We start from the raw sequence: 16,768 nt of genomic DNA, 5'->3' as shown, positions 1-16,768 counted from the left end.
ACTGGGTCGAAATCCTGGGATTGCCTACCTAACATTAAGAAGGAGGCTCTTCACCACCTCCTCGGGGCAGCGAGGGAACGGTAATAAATGCGACCTTGCCAGCGTCACCCACATCCTGAGCACAAATCTAAAGATGCAACATTCCCGCACAATCAGTCAGACAAGAGGTTGTGAGATCTTTGTATTGGTGATAGCTGAGTGAATGACCTCTCCCCCTCCCTGGCTGGGTGAGTGCGTGTGTTGCTCTTCTGGGTGTGGGATTGTCTGCTCAGTCAAAGGTCAAAGTCGACAACCGTGTGGAACTGGGAGCAGATCACAGAACTCATCACTGGGTCCGACTGACTGGCTGCCGGGCTACAGTTAAAGGCATTTAAATGAAAAGTACATACAAATATATTGGGATTTATTGAAGGTAAACTCCATTCGTCATGTAGTTATTTTATGCTTAGAATCTGCGTTGAAGTGTTTCTGTGCTTTGGGTGTTACCTCAGTCATGGAGCAGATAAAGGTGGAAAGCATCACTCTGTTCTATGCATTCATTCTCACGTTTTCGTTTTCTCTTTTCTCCTGTGTCTAAGCTGCTGAGAGAAGGAGCTGTCATTATTCACCATGGTCGTTTTGAGAGAGGTAAGGAACTGCATCTTCTCTTCATTAATCACTGCACTTATTGTGGGAAAAGCAGCAGTACAGAAATAGATCACTATTTCCATGTTGTTAAATGTTAGCATTGGTTCCATGACTGTAAATTAGGGCAGTTATTTCTCACTGTAAATTAGAGACAGTTATTTCTCACTGTAAATTAGGGCAGTTATTTCTCACTGTAACTTAGGGCAGTTATTTCTCACTGTAACTTAGGGGTAGTTATTTCTCACTGTAACTTAGGGCAGTTATTTCTCACTGTAACTTAGGGGTAGTTATTTCTCACTGTAACTTAGGGCAGTTATTTCTCACTGTAACTTAGGGGCAGTTATTTCTCACTGTAAATTAGAGACAGTTATTTCTCACTGTAAATTAGGGCAGTTATTTCTCACTGTAACTTAGGGCAGTTATTTCTCACTGTAACTTAGGGGTAGTTATTTCTCACTGTAACTTAGGGCAGTTATTTCTCACTGTAACTTAGGGGTAGTTATTTCTCACTGTAACTTAGGGCAGTTATTTCTCACTGTAACTTAGGGGTAGTTATTTCTCACTGTAACTTAGGGCAGTTATTTCTCACTGTAACTTAGGGGCAGTTATTTCTCACTGTAAATTAGAGACAGTTATTTCTCACTGTAAATTAGGGCAGTTATTTCTCACTGTAACTTAGGGCAGTTATTTCTCACTGTAACTTAGGGGTAGTTATTTCTCACTGTAACTTAGGGCAGTTATTTCTCACTGTAACTTAGGGGTAGTTATTTCTCACTGTAACTTAGGGCAGTTATTTCTCACTGTAAATTAGGGACAGTTATTTCTCACTGTAACTTAGGGCAGTTATTTCTCACTGTAACTTAGGGGTAGTTATTTCTCACTGTAACTTAGGGCAGTTATTTCTCACTGTAAATTAGGGACAGTTATTTCTCACTGTAAATTAGAGACAGTTATTTCTCACTGTAAATTAGGGCAGTTATTTCTCACTGTAACTTAGGGCAGTTATTTCTCACTGTAACTTAGGGGTAGTTATTTCTCACTGTAAATTAAGGACAGCTTTTTCTCACTGTAAATTAGGGGCAGTTATTTCTCACTGTAAATTAAGGACAGTTATTTCTCACTGTAAAACAGCGGCAGTTATTTCTCACTGTAAATTAGAGACAGTTATTTCTCACTGTAAATTAGGGACAGTTATTTCTCACTGTAAATTAGAGACAGTTATTTCTCGCTGTAAATTAGAGACAGTTATTTCTCACTGTAAATTAGAGACAGTTATTTCTCAATGTAAAACAGGGGCAGTTATTTCTCACTGTAAATTAGAGACAGTTATTTCTCGCTGTAAATTAGGGACAGTTATTTCTCGCTGTAAATTAGAGACAGTTATTTCTCAATGTAAAACAGGGGCAGTTATTTCTCACTGTAAATTAGAGACAGTTATTTCTCACTGTAAATTAGAGACAGTTATTTCTCACTGTAAATTAGGGACAGTTATTTCTCACTGTAAATTAGGGACAGTTATTTCTCAATGTAAAACAGGGGCAGTTATTTCTCACTGTAAATTAGAGACAGTTATTTCTCACTGTAAATTAGAGACAGTTATTTCTCACTGTAAATTAGGGACAGTTATTTCTCACTGTAAATTAGGGACAGTTATTTCTCACTGTAAATTAGAGACAGTTATTTCTCGCTGTAAATTAGAGACAGTTATTTCTCACTGTAAATTAGTGGCAGTTATTTCTTGCTGTAAATTAGGGACAGTTATTTCTCGCTGTAAATTAGAGACAGTTATTTCTCAATGTAAAACAGGGGCAGTTATTTCTCACTGTAAATTAGAGACAGTTATTTCTCACTGTAAATTAGAGACAGTTATTTCTCACTGTAAATTAGGGACAGTTATTTCTCACTGTAAATTAGAGACAGTTATTTCTCAATGTAAAACAGGGGCAGTTATTTCTCACTGTAAATTAGAGACAGTTATTTCTCACTGTAAATTAGAGACAGTTATTTCTCACTGTAAATTAGGGACAGTTATTTCTCACTGTAAATTAGAGACAGTTATTTCTCACTGTAAATTAGAGACAGTTATTTCTCACTGTAAATTAGGGACAGTTATTTCTCACTGTAAATTAAGGACAGCTTTTTCTCACTGTAAATTAGAGACAGTTATTTCTCACTGTAAATTAGAGACAGTTATTTCTCACTAAGTTAGAGACAGTTATTTCTCACTGTAAATTAGGGACAGTTATTTATCACTGTAAATTAGGGACAGTTATTTCTCACTGTAAATTAGAGACAGTTATTTCTCACTGTAAATTAGAGACAGTTATTTCTCACTAAGTTAGGGACAGTTATTTCTCACTGTAAATTAGAGACAGTTATTTCTCACTGTAAATTAGGGACAGTTATTTATCACTGTAAATTAGGGACAGTTATTTCTCACTGTAAATTAGAGACAGTTATTTCTCACTGTAAATTAGAGACAGTTATTTCTCACTGTAAGTTAGGGACAGTTATTTCTCACTGTAAATTAGGGACAGTTATTTCTCACTGTAAATTAAGGATAGCTTTTTCTCACTGTAAATTAGGGGCAGTTATTTCTCACTGTAAATTAAGGACAGTTATTTCTCACTGTAAAACAGCAGCAGTTATTTCTCACTAAGTTAGGGACAGTTATTTCTCACTGTAAATTAGGGACAGTTATTTCTCACTGTAAATTAGGGATAGTTATTTCTCACTGTAAATTAGAGACAGTTATTTCTCACTGTAAGTTAGGGACAGTTATTTCTCACTGTAAATTAGGGACAGTTATTTCTCACTGTAAATTAAGGACAGCTTTTTCTCACTGTAAATTAGGGGCAGTTATTTCTCACTGTAAATTAAGGACAGTTATTTCTCACTGTAAAAGAGCGGCAGTTATTTCTCACTGTAAATTAGAGACAGTTATTTCTCACTGTAAATTAGGGACAGTTATTTCTCACTGTAAATTAGAGACAGTGATTTCTCGCTGTAAATTAGAGACAGTTATTTCTCACTGTAAATTAGAGACAGTTATTTCTCAATGTAAAACAGGGGCAGTTATTTCTCACTGTAAATTAGGGACAGTTATTTCTCGCTGTAAATTAGGGACAGTTATTTCTCGCTGTAAATTAGAGACAGTTATTTCTCACTGTAAATTAGAGACAGTTATTTCTCACTGTAAATTAGGGACAGTTATTTCTCACTGTAAATTAGGGACAGTTATTTCTCAATGTAAAACAGGGGCAGTTATTTCTCACTGTAAATTAGAGACAGTTATTTCTCACTGTAAATTAGAGACAGTTATTTCTCACTGTAAATTAGGGACAGTTATTTCTCACTGTAAATTAGGGACAGTTATTTCTCACTGTAAATTAGAGACAGTTATTTCTCGCTGTAAATTAGAGACAGTTATTTCTCACTGTAAATTAGGGGCAGTTATTTCTTGCTGTAAATTAGGGACAGTTATTTCTCACTGTAAATTAGGGACAGTTATTTCTCACTGTAAATTAGAGACAGTTATTCCTCACTGTAAATTAGGGACAGTTATTTCTCACTGTAAATTAGAGACAGTTATTTCTCACTGTAAATTAGGGGCAGTTATTTCTCGCTGTAAATTAGGGACAGTTATTTCTCACTGTAAATTAGGGACAGTTATTTCTCACTGTAAATTAGGGACAGTTATTTCTCACTGTAAATTAGGGGCAGTTATTTCTCACTGTAAATTGGGGGTAGTTATTTCTCACTGTAAAACAGGGGCAGTTATTTCTCACTGTAAATTGGGGGTAGTTATTACTCACTGTAAATTAGGGACAGTTGTTTCTCACTGTAAATTAGGGACAGTTATTTCTCACTGTAAATTGGGGGTAGTTATTTCTCACTGTAAATTAGAGACAGTTATTTCTCACTGTAAATTAGGGACAGTTATTTCTCACTGTAAAACAGGGACAGTTATTTCTCACTGTAAATTAGGGACAGTTTTTCTCACTGTAAATTTGTGACAGTTATTTCTCACTGTAAATTAGGGACAGTTTTTCTCACTGTAAATTAGTGACAGTTATTTCTCACTGTAAATTAGTGACAGTTATTTCTCACTGTAAATTAGAGACAGTTATTTCTCACTGTAAATTAGAGACAGTTATTCCTCACTGTAAATTAGGGACAGTTATTTCTCACTGTAAATTAGAGACAGTTATTTCTCACTGTAAATTAGGGGCAGTTATTTCTCGCTGTAAATTAGGGACAGTTATTTCTCACTGTAAATTAGGGACAGTTATTTCTCACTGTAAATTAGGGACAGTTATTTCTCACTGTAAATTAGGGGCAGTTATTTCTCACTGTAAATTGGGGGTAGTTATTTCTCGCTGTAAAACAGGGGCAGTTATTTCTCACTGTAAATTGGGGGTAGTTATTTCTCACTGTAAATTAGGGACAGTTATTTCTCACTGTAAATTAGGGACAGTTATTTCTCACTGTAAATTAGGAACAGTTATTTCTCACTGTAAAACAGGGACAGTTATTTCTCACTGTAAATTAGGGACAGTTTTTCTCACTGTAAATTAGTGACAGTTATTTCTCACTGTAAATTAGGGACAGTTTTTCTCACTGTAAATTAGTGACAGTTATTTCTCACTGTAAATTAGTGACAGTTATTTCTCACTGTAAATTAGAGACAGTTATTTCTCACTGTAAATAGGGACAGTTATTTCTCACTGTAAATTAAGGACAGTTATTTCTCACTGTAAATTAGGGACAGTTATTTCTCACTGTAAATTAGTGACTGTTATTTCTCACTGTAAATTAGAGACAGTTATTTCTCACTGTAAATAGGGACAGTTATTTCTCACTGTAAATTAGGGACAGTTATTTCTCACTGTAAATTAGGGACAGTTATTTCTCACTGTAAATTAGAGACAGTTATTCCTCACTGTAAATTAGGGACAGTTATTTCTCACGGTAAAACAGGGGCAGTTATTTCTCACTGTAAATTAGGGACAGTTATTTCTCACTGTAAATTGGGGGTAGTTATTTCTCACTGTAAAACAGGGGCAGTTATTTCTCACTGTAAATTGGGGGTAGTTATTTCTCACTGTAAATTAGGGACAGATATTTCTCACTGTAAAACAGGGGCAGTTATTTCTCACTGTAAATTAAAGACAGTTATTTCTCACTGTAAATTAGGGACAGTTATTTCTCACTGTAAATTAGGGACAGTTATTTCTCACTGTAAAACAGGGACAGTTATTTCTCACTGTAAATTAGGGACAGTTTTTCTCACTGTAAATTAGTGACAGTTATTTCTCACTGTAAATTAGGGACAGTTTTTCTCACTGTAAATTAGTGACAGTTATTTCTCACTGTAAATTAGTGACAGTTATTTCTCACTGTAAATTAGAGACAGTTATTTCTCACTGTAAATTAGAGACAGTTATTCCTCACTGTAAATTAGGGACAGTTATTTCTCACTGTAAATTAGAGACAGTTATTTCTCACTGTAAATTAGGGGCAGTTATTTCTCGCTGTAAATTAGGGACAGTTATTTCTCACTGTAAATTAGGGACAGTTATTTCTCACTGTAAATTAGGGGCAGTTATTTCTCACTGTAAATTAGGGACAGTTATTTCTCACTGTAAATTAGGGGCAGTTATTTCTCACTGTAAATTAGGGACAGTTATTTCTCACTGTAAATTAGGGACAGTTATTTCTCACTGTAAATTAGGGGCAGTTATTTCTCACTGTAAATTGGGGGTAGTTATTTCTCGCTGTAAAACAGGGGCAGTTATTTCTCACTGTAAATTGGGGGTAGTTATTTCTCACTGTAAATTAGGGACAGTTATTTCTCACTGTAAATTAGGGACAGTTATTTCTCACTGTAAATTAGGAACAGTTATTTCTCACTGTAAATTAGGGACAGTTATTTCTCACTGTAAATTAGGGACAGTTTTTCTCACTGTAAATTAGTGACAGTTATTTCTCACTGTAAATTAGGGACAGTTTTTCTCACTGTAAATTAGTGACAGTTATTTCTCACTGTAAATTAGTGACAGTTATTTCTCACTGTAAATTAGAGACAGTTATTTCTCACTGTAAATAGGGACAGTTATTTCTCACTGTAAAACAGGGACAGTTATTTCTCACTGTAAATTAGGGACAGTTTTTCTCACTGTAAATTAGTGACAGTTATTTCTCACTGTAAATTAGGGACAGTTATTTCTCACTGTAAATTAGGGACAGTTTTTCTCACTGTAAAACAGGGACAGTTATTTCTCACTGTAAATTAGGGACAGTTTTTCTCACTGTAAATTAGTGACAGTTATTTCTCACTGTAAATTAGGGACAGTTTTTCTCACTAAATTAGTGACAGTTATTTCTCACTGTAAATTAGTGACAGTTATTTCTCACTGTAAATTCGAGACAGTTATTTCTCACTGTAAATAGGGACAGTTATTTCTCACTGTAAATTAAGGACAGTTATTTCTCACTGTAAATTAGGGACAGTTATTTCTCACTGTAAATTAGTGACTGTTATTTCTCACTGTAAATTAGAGACAGTTATTTCTCACTGTAAATTAGGGACAGTTATTTCTCACTGTAAATTAGTGACAGTTATTCCTCACTGTAAATTAGGGACAGTTATTTCTCGCTGTAAATTAGGGACAGTTATTTCTCACTGTAAATTAGAGACAGTTATTTCTCACTGTAAATTAGGGACAGTTATTTCTCACTGTAAATTAGGGACAGTTATTTCTCACTGTAAATTAGAGACAGTTATTCCTCACTGTAAATTAGGGACAGTTATTTCTCACGGTAAAACAGGGGCAGTTATTTCTCACTGTAAATTAGGGACAGTTATTTCTCACTGTAAATTGGGGGTAGTTATTTCTCACTGTAAATTAGAGACAGTTATTTCTCACTGTAAATTAGGAACAGTTATTTCTCACTGTAAATTAGGGACAGTTATTTCTCACTGTAAATTGGGGGTAGTTATTTCTCACTGTAAAACAGGGGCAGTTATTTCTCACTGTAAATTGGGGGTAGTTATTTCTCACTGTAAATTAGGGACAGATATTTCTCACTGTAAAACAGGGGCAGTTATTTCTCACTGTAAATTAAAGACAGTTATTTCTCACTGTAAATTAGGGACAGTTTTTCTCACTGTAAATTATTGACAGTTATTTCTCACTGTAAATTAGGGGCAGTTATTTCTCACTGTAAATTAGGGACACTTATTTCTCACTGTAAATTGGGGGTAGTTATTTCTCACTGTAAAACAGGGGCAGTTATTTCTCACTGTAAATTGGGGGTAGTTATTTCTCACTGTAAAACAGGGGCAGTTATTTCTCACTGTAAATTAGGGACAGTTATTTCTCACTGTAAATTAGGGGCAGTTATTTCTCACTGTAAATTAGGGACAGTTATTTCTCACTGTAAATTAGGGACAGTTATTTCTCAATGTAAAACAGGGGCAGTTATTCCTTCAGAAAAGATGTTGGAAATGTACAATAGGTCCATTAGTATCAGAAAAGGGAACAGACATGTTATTGTTTTGTATGTGGACCCTTTCTCTTAACTCCTCAAATGCTTTATTGTAAAATGTGGTTAATATTATTTATTGTGAAGCAAACTGTACTCACCTGTTGTGCAGAGGATCACAGGTAATTATTCTTTGCTGTGCTATTGGTACAAATCATAGAATCATACAGTACACAGGAGGAGGCCATTCAGCCCAGCGTGCCTGTGCCAGCTCTTTGAAAGAGCTACCCAATTAATCCTACTCCCCTGCTCTTTCTCCATAGCCCTACAAATTTTTCCTTTTCAAGTATTTATTAAATTCTCTTTTGAAAGTTACTATTGAACTTGCCCCTTTCAGGCAGTGCATTCCAAATCATAACAACTCGCTGCATTACCTCCCCTCTGCTTCTTTTGCCAATTTTCTTAAATCTGTGTCCTCTGGTTACCGACCCACCTGGCACGAGAAACAGTTTCTCCTTATTTACTCTATCAAAACTCTTCATAATTTTGGACACCTTTATTAAATTTCCCCTTAACCTTCTCTGCTCAAAGGAGAACGATCCAGCCTCTCCAGTCTCTCCACATAACTGAAGTCCCACATCCCTGGTACCATTCCAGTAAAACTCCTTTGCACCCTCTCTAAAGCTCTGACATCCTTCCTAAAGTGTGGTGCCCGGAGTTGGGCACAATACTCCAACTGAGGCCTATATTAATGACTTGGATGAAGGGACCGGGTCTGGTGTATCCAAGTTTGCTGACGATACAAAGCTAGGTGGGAAAGTAAGCTGTGAGGAGGACACAAGAGTCTGCAAAGGGATATAGACAGGTTAAGTGATTGGGCAAGAAGGTGGCAGATGGAGTATAATGTGGAGAAATGTGAGGTTATTCACTTTGTTAGGAAGAATAGCAAAACAGAATACTTTTTAAATGGTGAGAAACTATTAAATGTCGGTGTCCAGAGAGACTTGGGTGTCCTCGTACAAGAAACACAATTAGTTAGCATGCAGCTACAGCAGGTGATTAGGAAAGCAAATGGCATGTTGGCCTTTATAGCAAGGGTGCTGGAGTATAAGAGTAAGGAAGTCTTACTACAGTTGTACAGAGCATTGGTGAGACCACACCTGGAGTATTACATACAGTTTTGGTCTCCTTATCTATGGAAGGATATACTTGCCTTAGAGGCGGTGCAACGAAGGTTCACTAGATTAATTCCTGAGATGAGAGGGTTGTCCTATGAGGAGAGATTGAGTAGAATGGGCATATACTCTCTGGAGTTTAGAAGAATGAGAGGTGATCTCATTGAAACATAAAAGATTCTGAGGGGGCTTGACAGGATAGAGGCTGAACTGTTGATTCCCTTGGTTGGAGAGTCTAGAACTAGAGGGCATAATCGCAGGATAAGGGGTCGGCCATTTAAGACTGAGATGAGGAGGCATTTCTTCACTCAGAGGGTTGTGAATCTTTGGAATTCTCGACCCCAGAGGGCTGTGGATGCTGAGTCGTTGAATATAGTCAAGGCTGAGATGGATACATTTTTGGACTCTAGGGGAATCAAGGGATATGGGGATCAGACAGGAAAGTGGAGTTGAGGTTAGTCATGATCTTATTGAATGGCGGAGCAGGCGCAAGGGGCCGTATGGACTACTCCTGCTCCTATTTCTTATGTTCTTATGTTCTAACCAGTGATTTATATAGATTTAGCATAACTTCCTTCCTGTACTCTATGCCTCATTTATAAACCAAGGATCCCGTATGCTTTTTTAACAGCCTTCCCAAGTTGACCTGCCATCTTCAAAGATTTGTGTACATACACCCCCAGGTCTCTCTGTTCCTGCATCCCCTTTGAAATTGTGCCATTTAGTTTATATTGCCTCTCCTCATTCTTCCTACCAAAATGCATCACTTCACACTTCTCTGAATTAAATTTCATCTGCCATGTGTCTGCCCATTTCACCAGCCTGTCTATGTTCTCCTGAAGTCTGTTACTATCCTCCACATTGTTTACTACATTTCCGAGTTACGTGTCTTGTGCAAACTTTGAAATTATACCCTCTATATTCAAGTTCAGGTTATTTATTGCCACAGTGCACTGTTTAGACATGATGAGCCATGAGTCAATGTTGTGTTGTTTGGAGGGGGAGAAGTCCAGAGTGATTTCACCTCCTCTTGTCACGTACAGATTGGGGCAAAATTGTAGCATTTCCCCTCATTTGTGGATATGTATTGGTGCTCTCTCTAGTTAAATCTGACTGTTAACTTGTTTTAAAATTCTTTATCTGGTTGTCAGTGATGCAGAGGAACTTCTCCCCCCCATATCTCCAGTTATTGGAGGCACTCATCTTCTTCTCTCTCAGCCCCACTTCATGCTGGCATTCCTCCCCCCCTCCCTCACTCCCACTGACACTCCTCTCCTTCCTCTCCCTCAGTGTACTCTGGATTTCCTCACCCCCTCCCTCACTCCCACTGACACTCCTCTCCTTCCTCTCCCTCAGTGTACTCTGGATTTCCTCACCCCCTCCCTCACTCCCACTGACACTCCTCTCCCTCAGTGTACTCTGGATTTCCTCACCCCCTCCCTCACTCCCGTTCACACTCCTCTCCCTCAGTGTACTCTGGATTTCCTCCCCCCCTCCCTCACTCCCACTGACACTCCTCTCCTTCCTCTCCCTCAGTGTACTCTGGATTTCCTCCCCCCCTCCCTCACTCCTGTTTTAACACTCCTCTCCCTCAGTGTACTCTGGATTTCCTCACCCCCTCCCTCACTCCCACTGACACTCCTCTCCCTCAGTGTACTCTGGATTTCCTCACCCCCTCCCTCACTCCCGTTCACACTCCTCTCCCTCAGTGTACTCTGGATTTCCTCACCCCCTCCCTCACTCCCGTTCACACTCCTCTCCCTCAGTGTACTCTGGATTTCCTCCCCCCCTCCCTCACTCCCACTGACACTCCTCTCCTTCCTCTCCCTCAGTGTACTCTGGATTTCCTCCCCCCCTCCCTCACTCCTGTTTTAACACTCCTCTCCCTCAGTGTACTCTGGATTTCCTCACCCCCTCCCTCACTCCCACTGACACTCCTCTCCCTCAGTGTACTCTGGATTTCCTCACCCCCTCCCTCACTCCCGTTCACACTCCTCTCCCTCAGTGTACTCTGGATTTCCTCACCCCCTCCCTCACTTCCACTGACACTCCTCTCCCTCAGTGTACTCTGGATTTCCTCACCCCCTCCCTCACTCCCGTTCACACTCCTCTCCCTCAGTGTACTCTGGATTTCCTCACCCCCTCCCTCACTCCTGTTAACACTCCTCTCCCTCAGTGTACTCTGGATTTCCTCACCCCTCCCTCACTCCCGTTCACACTCCTCTCCCTCAGTGTACTCTGGATTTCCTCACCCCCTCCCTCACTCCCACTGTCACTCCTCTCCCTCAGTGTACTCTGGATTTCCTCACCCCCTCCCTCACTCCTGTTAACACTCCTCTCCCTCAGTGTACTCTGGATTTCCTCACCCCCTCCCTCACTCCCACTGTCACTCCTCTCCCTCAGTGTACTCTGGATTTCCTCACCCCCTCCCTCACTCCCACTGACACTCCTCTCCCTCAGTGTACTCTGGATTTCCTCACCCCCTCCCTCACTCCCATTCACACTCCTCTCCCTCAGTGTACTCTGGATTTCCTCACCCCCTCCCTCACTCCCATTCACACTCCTCTCCCTCAGTGTACTCTGGATTTCCTCACCCCCTCCCTCACTCCCATTCACACTCCTCTCCCTCAGTGTACTCTGGATTTCCTCACCCTCTCCCTCACTCCCATTCACACTCCTCTCCCTCAGTGTACTCTGGATTTCCTCACCCCCTCCCTCACTCCCACTGACACTCCTCTCCCTCAGTGTACTCTGGATTTCCTCACCCCCTCCCTCACTCCCGTTCACACTCCTCTCCCTCACTGTACTCTAGATTTCCTCCCCCCCTCCCTCACTCCCGTTCACACTCCTCTCCCTCAGTGTACTCTAGATTTCCTCCCCCCCTCCCTCACTCCCGTTCACACTCCTCTCCCTCAGTGTACTCTGGATTTCCTCACCCCCTCCCTCACTCCCACTGACACTCCTCTCCCTCAGTGTACTCTGGATTTCCTCACCCCCTCCCTCACTCCCATTCACACTCCTCTCCCTCAGTGTACTCTGGATTTCCTCACCCCCTCCCTCACTCCCATTCACACTCCTCTCCCTCAGTGTACTCTGGATTTCCTCACCCCCTCCCTCACTCCCATTCACACTCCTCTCCCTCAGTGTACTCTGGATTTCCTCACCCTCTCCCTCACTCCCATTCACACTCCTCTCCCTCAGTGTACTCTGGATTTCCTCACCCCCTCCCTCACTCCCACTGACACTCCTCTCCCTCAGTGTACTCTGGATTTCCTCACCCCCTCCCTCACTCCCGTTCACACTCCTCTCCCTCACTGTACTCTAGATTTCCTCCCCCCCTCCCTCACTCCCGTTCACACTCCTCTCCCTCAGTGTACTCTGGATTTCCTCACCCCCTCCCTCACTCCCGTTCACACTCCTCTCCCTCACTGTACTCTAGATTTCCTCCCCCCCTCCCTCACTCCCGTTCACACTCCTCTCCCTCAGTGTACTCTGACATTCTTCCTCACTCACTGCTGCCAATTTGTGCAGGAACTCTCCTCCTCCCTCTCAGTCCATGCCGGCCTCCTTCTCCCACCCCCCTCTTTCACTTCACGTTGGCACTCACCTGCCCTTCTGCCTTAACTCAGAGTGTCACCCATCTCACTTCACGTCCCTCGCTGTCGTTCCCGGACTCCTACCTGATGCCGACACTGCTCCGAGGGATGGAACACTCTGCTGCGCGCTGTGGGTGGGAATTTCTGATCTCAGCCACAGCGCGCAACAGATTCTCAGTCCCCCGGAGCAGCAGCTCAGAGCTGGGCGTGGTCGTCAGGGGTTTGGGGGAGTCCAATATAGATCAAATCACGCATGGTCTGTGGGGAGAACAGGCTGACTGGGCTATTCTTGTTCCGTGTTTCTCGTTTGCTAATCGTGCAGTGACAAAGGACTTAAAATTAGTACATTGGCACAAACTGAATAAATGAGGCCCCATAATATAAATAACAAAATGGCGGGGAGAGCCCCTCTTTCTGATCGGATCAATCACAGCAGTGGGGAAGAGCTCACATCTGTAACTTGGAGGAGGGCGGGGCGGGGCGGGGGCTTATGAGGAGAAGGACATACCCGTCGCATGTCTGTCGCTGAGATGGGTGGGTGGGGGCTCTCCTGATACTGAGGTTTGTCTCAGCAGCAGGGTCTGTTACAGCTGGTGAGGGTCATTCCTCTGTAGTGGTGTGGCACTGCATGGGGAAGGGGGAAAAGGGGCTCCCTATACTGTGAGACAGGACAGGTGGGGACAGGTGATTCCCTGCGATGTGAGGTACCTGCGACTGCAGAAGAAGTGAACAACGTTCCAATTTCACACTTGTCGCACAATCAGCACACGCCAGGAGACCATGGAGCAAGGAACGTGCAGCTGCATTGGAATAGATACTGGTTTCAAATTCCGCCCATCCTCTCTTGTCTTGTTAAACAGTGATGTGGAGATGCTGGTGATGGACTGGGGTGGACAAAAGTAAGGAATCTTACAACACCAGAGGCTTTCTCCTTCGTCAGGTGAGTAAGGTAAACTCACCTGACGACGGAGGTAAGCTCCGAAAGCTTGTGATTTTCAAATAAAACTGTTGGACTATAACCTGGTGTTGTAAGATTCCTTACATTTGTTAAACAGTAGCCTGGAAATTACTGCTGATGTAAGTGATGAGCCCTTATTGCCTTTGTAAGAGATTCCTCTGGTCACTATTTTAGCAGACGTATTAACCCATTTGAAATCAATGAATTAACTCCTGTGTTAGACTAGAGGAGAGGGGATTGTCAAACAGGCAGGCTAACCGTTCCCTGGCCATCACCACGACTCATTTCTAGGCTCGTGTTGATTATGTATTTGGGATAGGTGTGTAATGTGCATGGATCTGGTCAGTGCTGATACCACACTGTGTAGTGATACTTGCCCCCTGTTTGCAGGGTGATCATGTGTGGCTCGAAACCAGCACTAATGGACAGTTCAACGTACCAATTGGAGCAGAGGTGAAGCTGTTGAAATCAAGAAAGGTTCTGGTGTTGGACGATGAAGGGAAGGTCAGTTTCCACCCCCATCATGTACTTTCATTTCTGTTCTTGTTGAGGATGAAGCTCCTTCATGTTTAAGTTATTTTGCCCCAGCTCCCTTTTTTTGGTGGGTCTTCCTGCAGTCAACCTGGTCCCAGGGTTCCATCGACGCTGGTCTAAAATTGTACAGCAGAAAGCGGTGAAAATGTGAATAAATCTCCCCTCCTCGGCCCTGTCCTGAGCTGGTTCCTGCCGCCCAGCTTCTCTCTGGGTAACTGGGCACTGGTGGTGGGTCACCCGACTGTGTGTTAAAATCACATTGGGACCCTAATTACATCGTAGGACCCCGACTTTCACACATTTACCTGCCTGTGGCGAGGGTCTCACACGCTGCCCAAAATACACCGGTTAAACTGGTGGTGGGAGAGTGCGGAGGAGAGGACGCTGCTTCTAGTTTAACCCCCTGCGCGCCCCGTTCTCATGGAGCGCGGAGAGGGTGGGGCACGGGGCCCTACAGTATATAATATGCACAGAGTATACACAGGTGCAGTAGTGTACATGCAGGGATGAATACCTGATTTGCTAACATTGCCTGTTGTTTTGCTTTTAGGAACACTGGATTGGTGCAGCGAATATGAACAGCGTACGCCCCATGCACCCCTCCTCAGTGAAAGGAGTGGACGACATGATCCGAATCGGGGACCTGAACGAAGCAGGAATATTGCACAACCTCTTCATCCGATATCGGGAGAACATCATTTATGTAAGTCCACCCACAGGTGAAATTATTGCCACTTCAAATATAATGCTACATGATATGATACACTGTCACTCTGTCACACTGTGACACTCGGGTGTACTGACAGTAGTCCCCACATCATCAGGGGCCTGAGAGGCATGTTCTTCCATTACACTATTGACTCTCACTGCTCACTGCTGGGGGCTCAGCCAATAGACATCAGTCCAACATCGTCAGGGATTCAACAGCAACAACTTTCATTTGTTAAGCGCCTTTAATATAGAACAATGTTCCCTGGCACTTCACGGAAACATAAGGACAATTGGATGGCGAGCCAAAAAAACAGAGGTTAGGAGGGGTGACCAAAGGTTCGGTCAAAGTACTGGGTTTTAAAGAGGGCCCTGAAGGAGAGAAAGAGGTGGAGAGGGTTTAGGGAGGGAATACCAGGGCATGAGGCCTTGGTGGCTGAAAGCACGGCCGCCAATGGTGGGGTGTAAGGAGGGGGCCATGCACAAGAGTTTGGGGCAAGGGGCACTGTAGGGCTGGAGGAGGTTACAGATCTATGGAGAGCGAGGCCATGGAGGGACTTAAACACAAGTTTGATTTTTAAGTGTTGAGGGATCAGAGGGCAACGTAGATCAGGGAGCATGGCGGGGGGGATGGGTGAGCGGGACCTGGTGCGGGATAGGATACGGGCAGCTGAGTTTTCGATGAGCTGAAGTTTCTGGAAGCTGGGGGAGGGGAGGTCAGCCAGGAGACCATTAGAGTAATCGAGACTGGAGGTGACAAAGCTATGGGTGAGATTTTCAGCGGTGGATGGGCTGAGGTGGGGATAGAGATGGGCGATGTTAACATTTGGCTACATACATGGGCAGCAGATTGCCTGGAGATTCTGGGATGGATTTCCAACTTGGTGCACAGGCTTAAAACTGGTGATGTGGATCGGCCGCCTGTTATAGCAAGGTGTACATTTCCATTGATTTTAAAGGAGATGAGAATTGGGTGATTCCTGTCACGGGCGGCTCCTGTCACGGGCGGTTCCTGTCACGGGCGGTACCTGTCACGAGTGGCTCCTGTCACGGGCGGTTCCTGTCATGGGCGATAATGTCATGGGTGGCTCCTGTCACGGGCGGTTCCTGTCACGGGCAGTTCGTGTCATGGGCAGATAATGTCATGGGTGGCTCCTGTCACGGGCAGTTCCCGTCACGGACAGTACCTGTCACGAGTGGCTCCTGTCACGGGCGGTTCCTGTCACGGGCGGTACCTGTCACGGGCGGCTCCTGTCACGGGCGGTTCCTGTCACGGGCGGTACCTGTCACGAGTGGCTCCTGTCACGGGCAGTTCCTGTCATGGGCGATAATGTCATGGGTGGCTCCTGTCACGGGCAGTTCCCGTCACGGGCAGTTCCCGTCACGGGCGGTTCTTGTCATGGGCGGTTAATGTCATGGATTGCTCCTGTCAAGGGCAGTTCTTGTCACGGACGGTTCCTGTCACGGGCGGTTAATGTCATGGGTTGCTCCTATCACGGGCAGTTCTTGTCACGTGCGGCTCTTGTCACGGGCAGTTCCTGCCACGGGTGTTTCCTGTCATGGGCAGCTACTGTCACGGGTGGCTCTTGTCACGTGCAGTTCTTGTCACGGGCGGTTCCTGTCACGGGCGGTTCCTGTCACGGGTGTTTCCTGTCATGGGCAGCTACTGTCACGGGTGGCTC

At 43.1% G+C, this 16,768-nt stretch overlaps 1 protein-coding gene across 1 annotated transcript in view; it reads left to right on the top strand.

Annotated features, from left to right (window-relative positions):
- Positions 1-308: 308 nt before the first annotated feature.
- LOC137331665 (unconventional myosin-VIIa-like) overlaps positions 309-16,768 on the top strand; it is a 252,700-nt gene continuing 236,240 nt past the window's right edge. The window contains exons 1-4 of the mRNA XM_067995609.1: positions 309-412; positions 579-627; positions 14,235-14,348; positions 14,929-15,081. Of these exons, the coding sequence (XP_067851710.1) occupies positions 610-627; positions 14,235-14,348; positions 14,929-15,081 (285 nt within the window). The 5' untranslated portion in view covers positions 309-412; positions 579-609. The remainder of the gene's footprint in view (positions 413-578; positions 628-14,234; positions 14,349-14,928; positions 15,082-16,768) is intronic.

The sequence above is a fragment of the Heptranchias perlo genome, chromosome 13 (genome assembly GCF_035084215.1).
Source record: "Heptranchias perlo isolate sHepPer1 chromosome 13, sHepPer1.hap1, whole genome shotgun sequence".
Classification (NCBI taxonomy): Eukaryota; Metazoa; Chordata; class Chondrichthyes; order Hexanchiformes; family Hexanchidae; genus Heptranchias; species Heptranchias perlo.
Note: the sequence above shows the minus strand (reverse complement) of the source record. Positions and strands in the feature narration are given on the sequence as shown.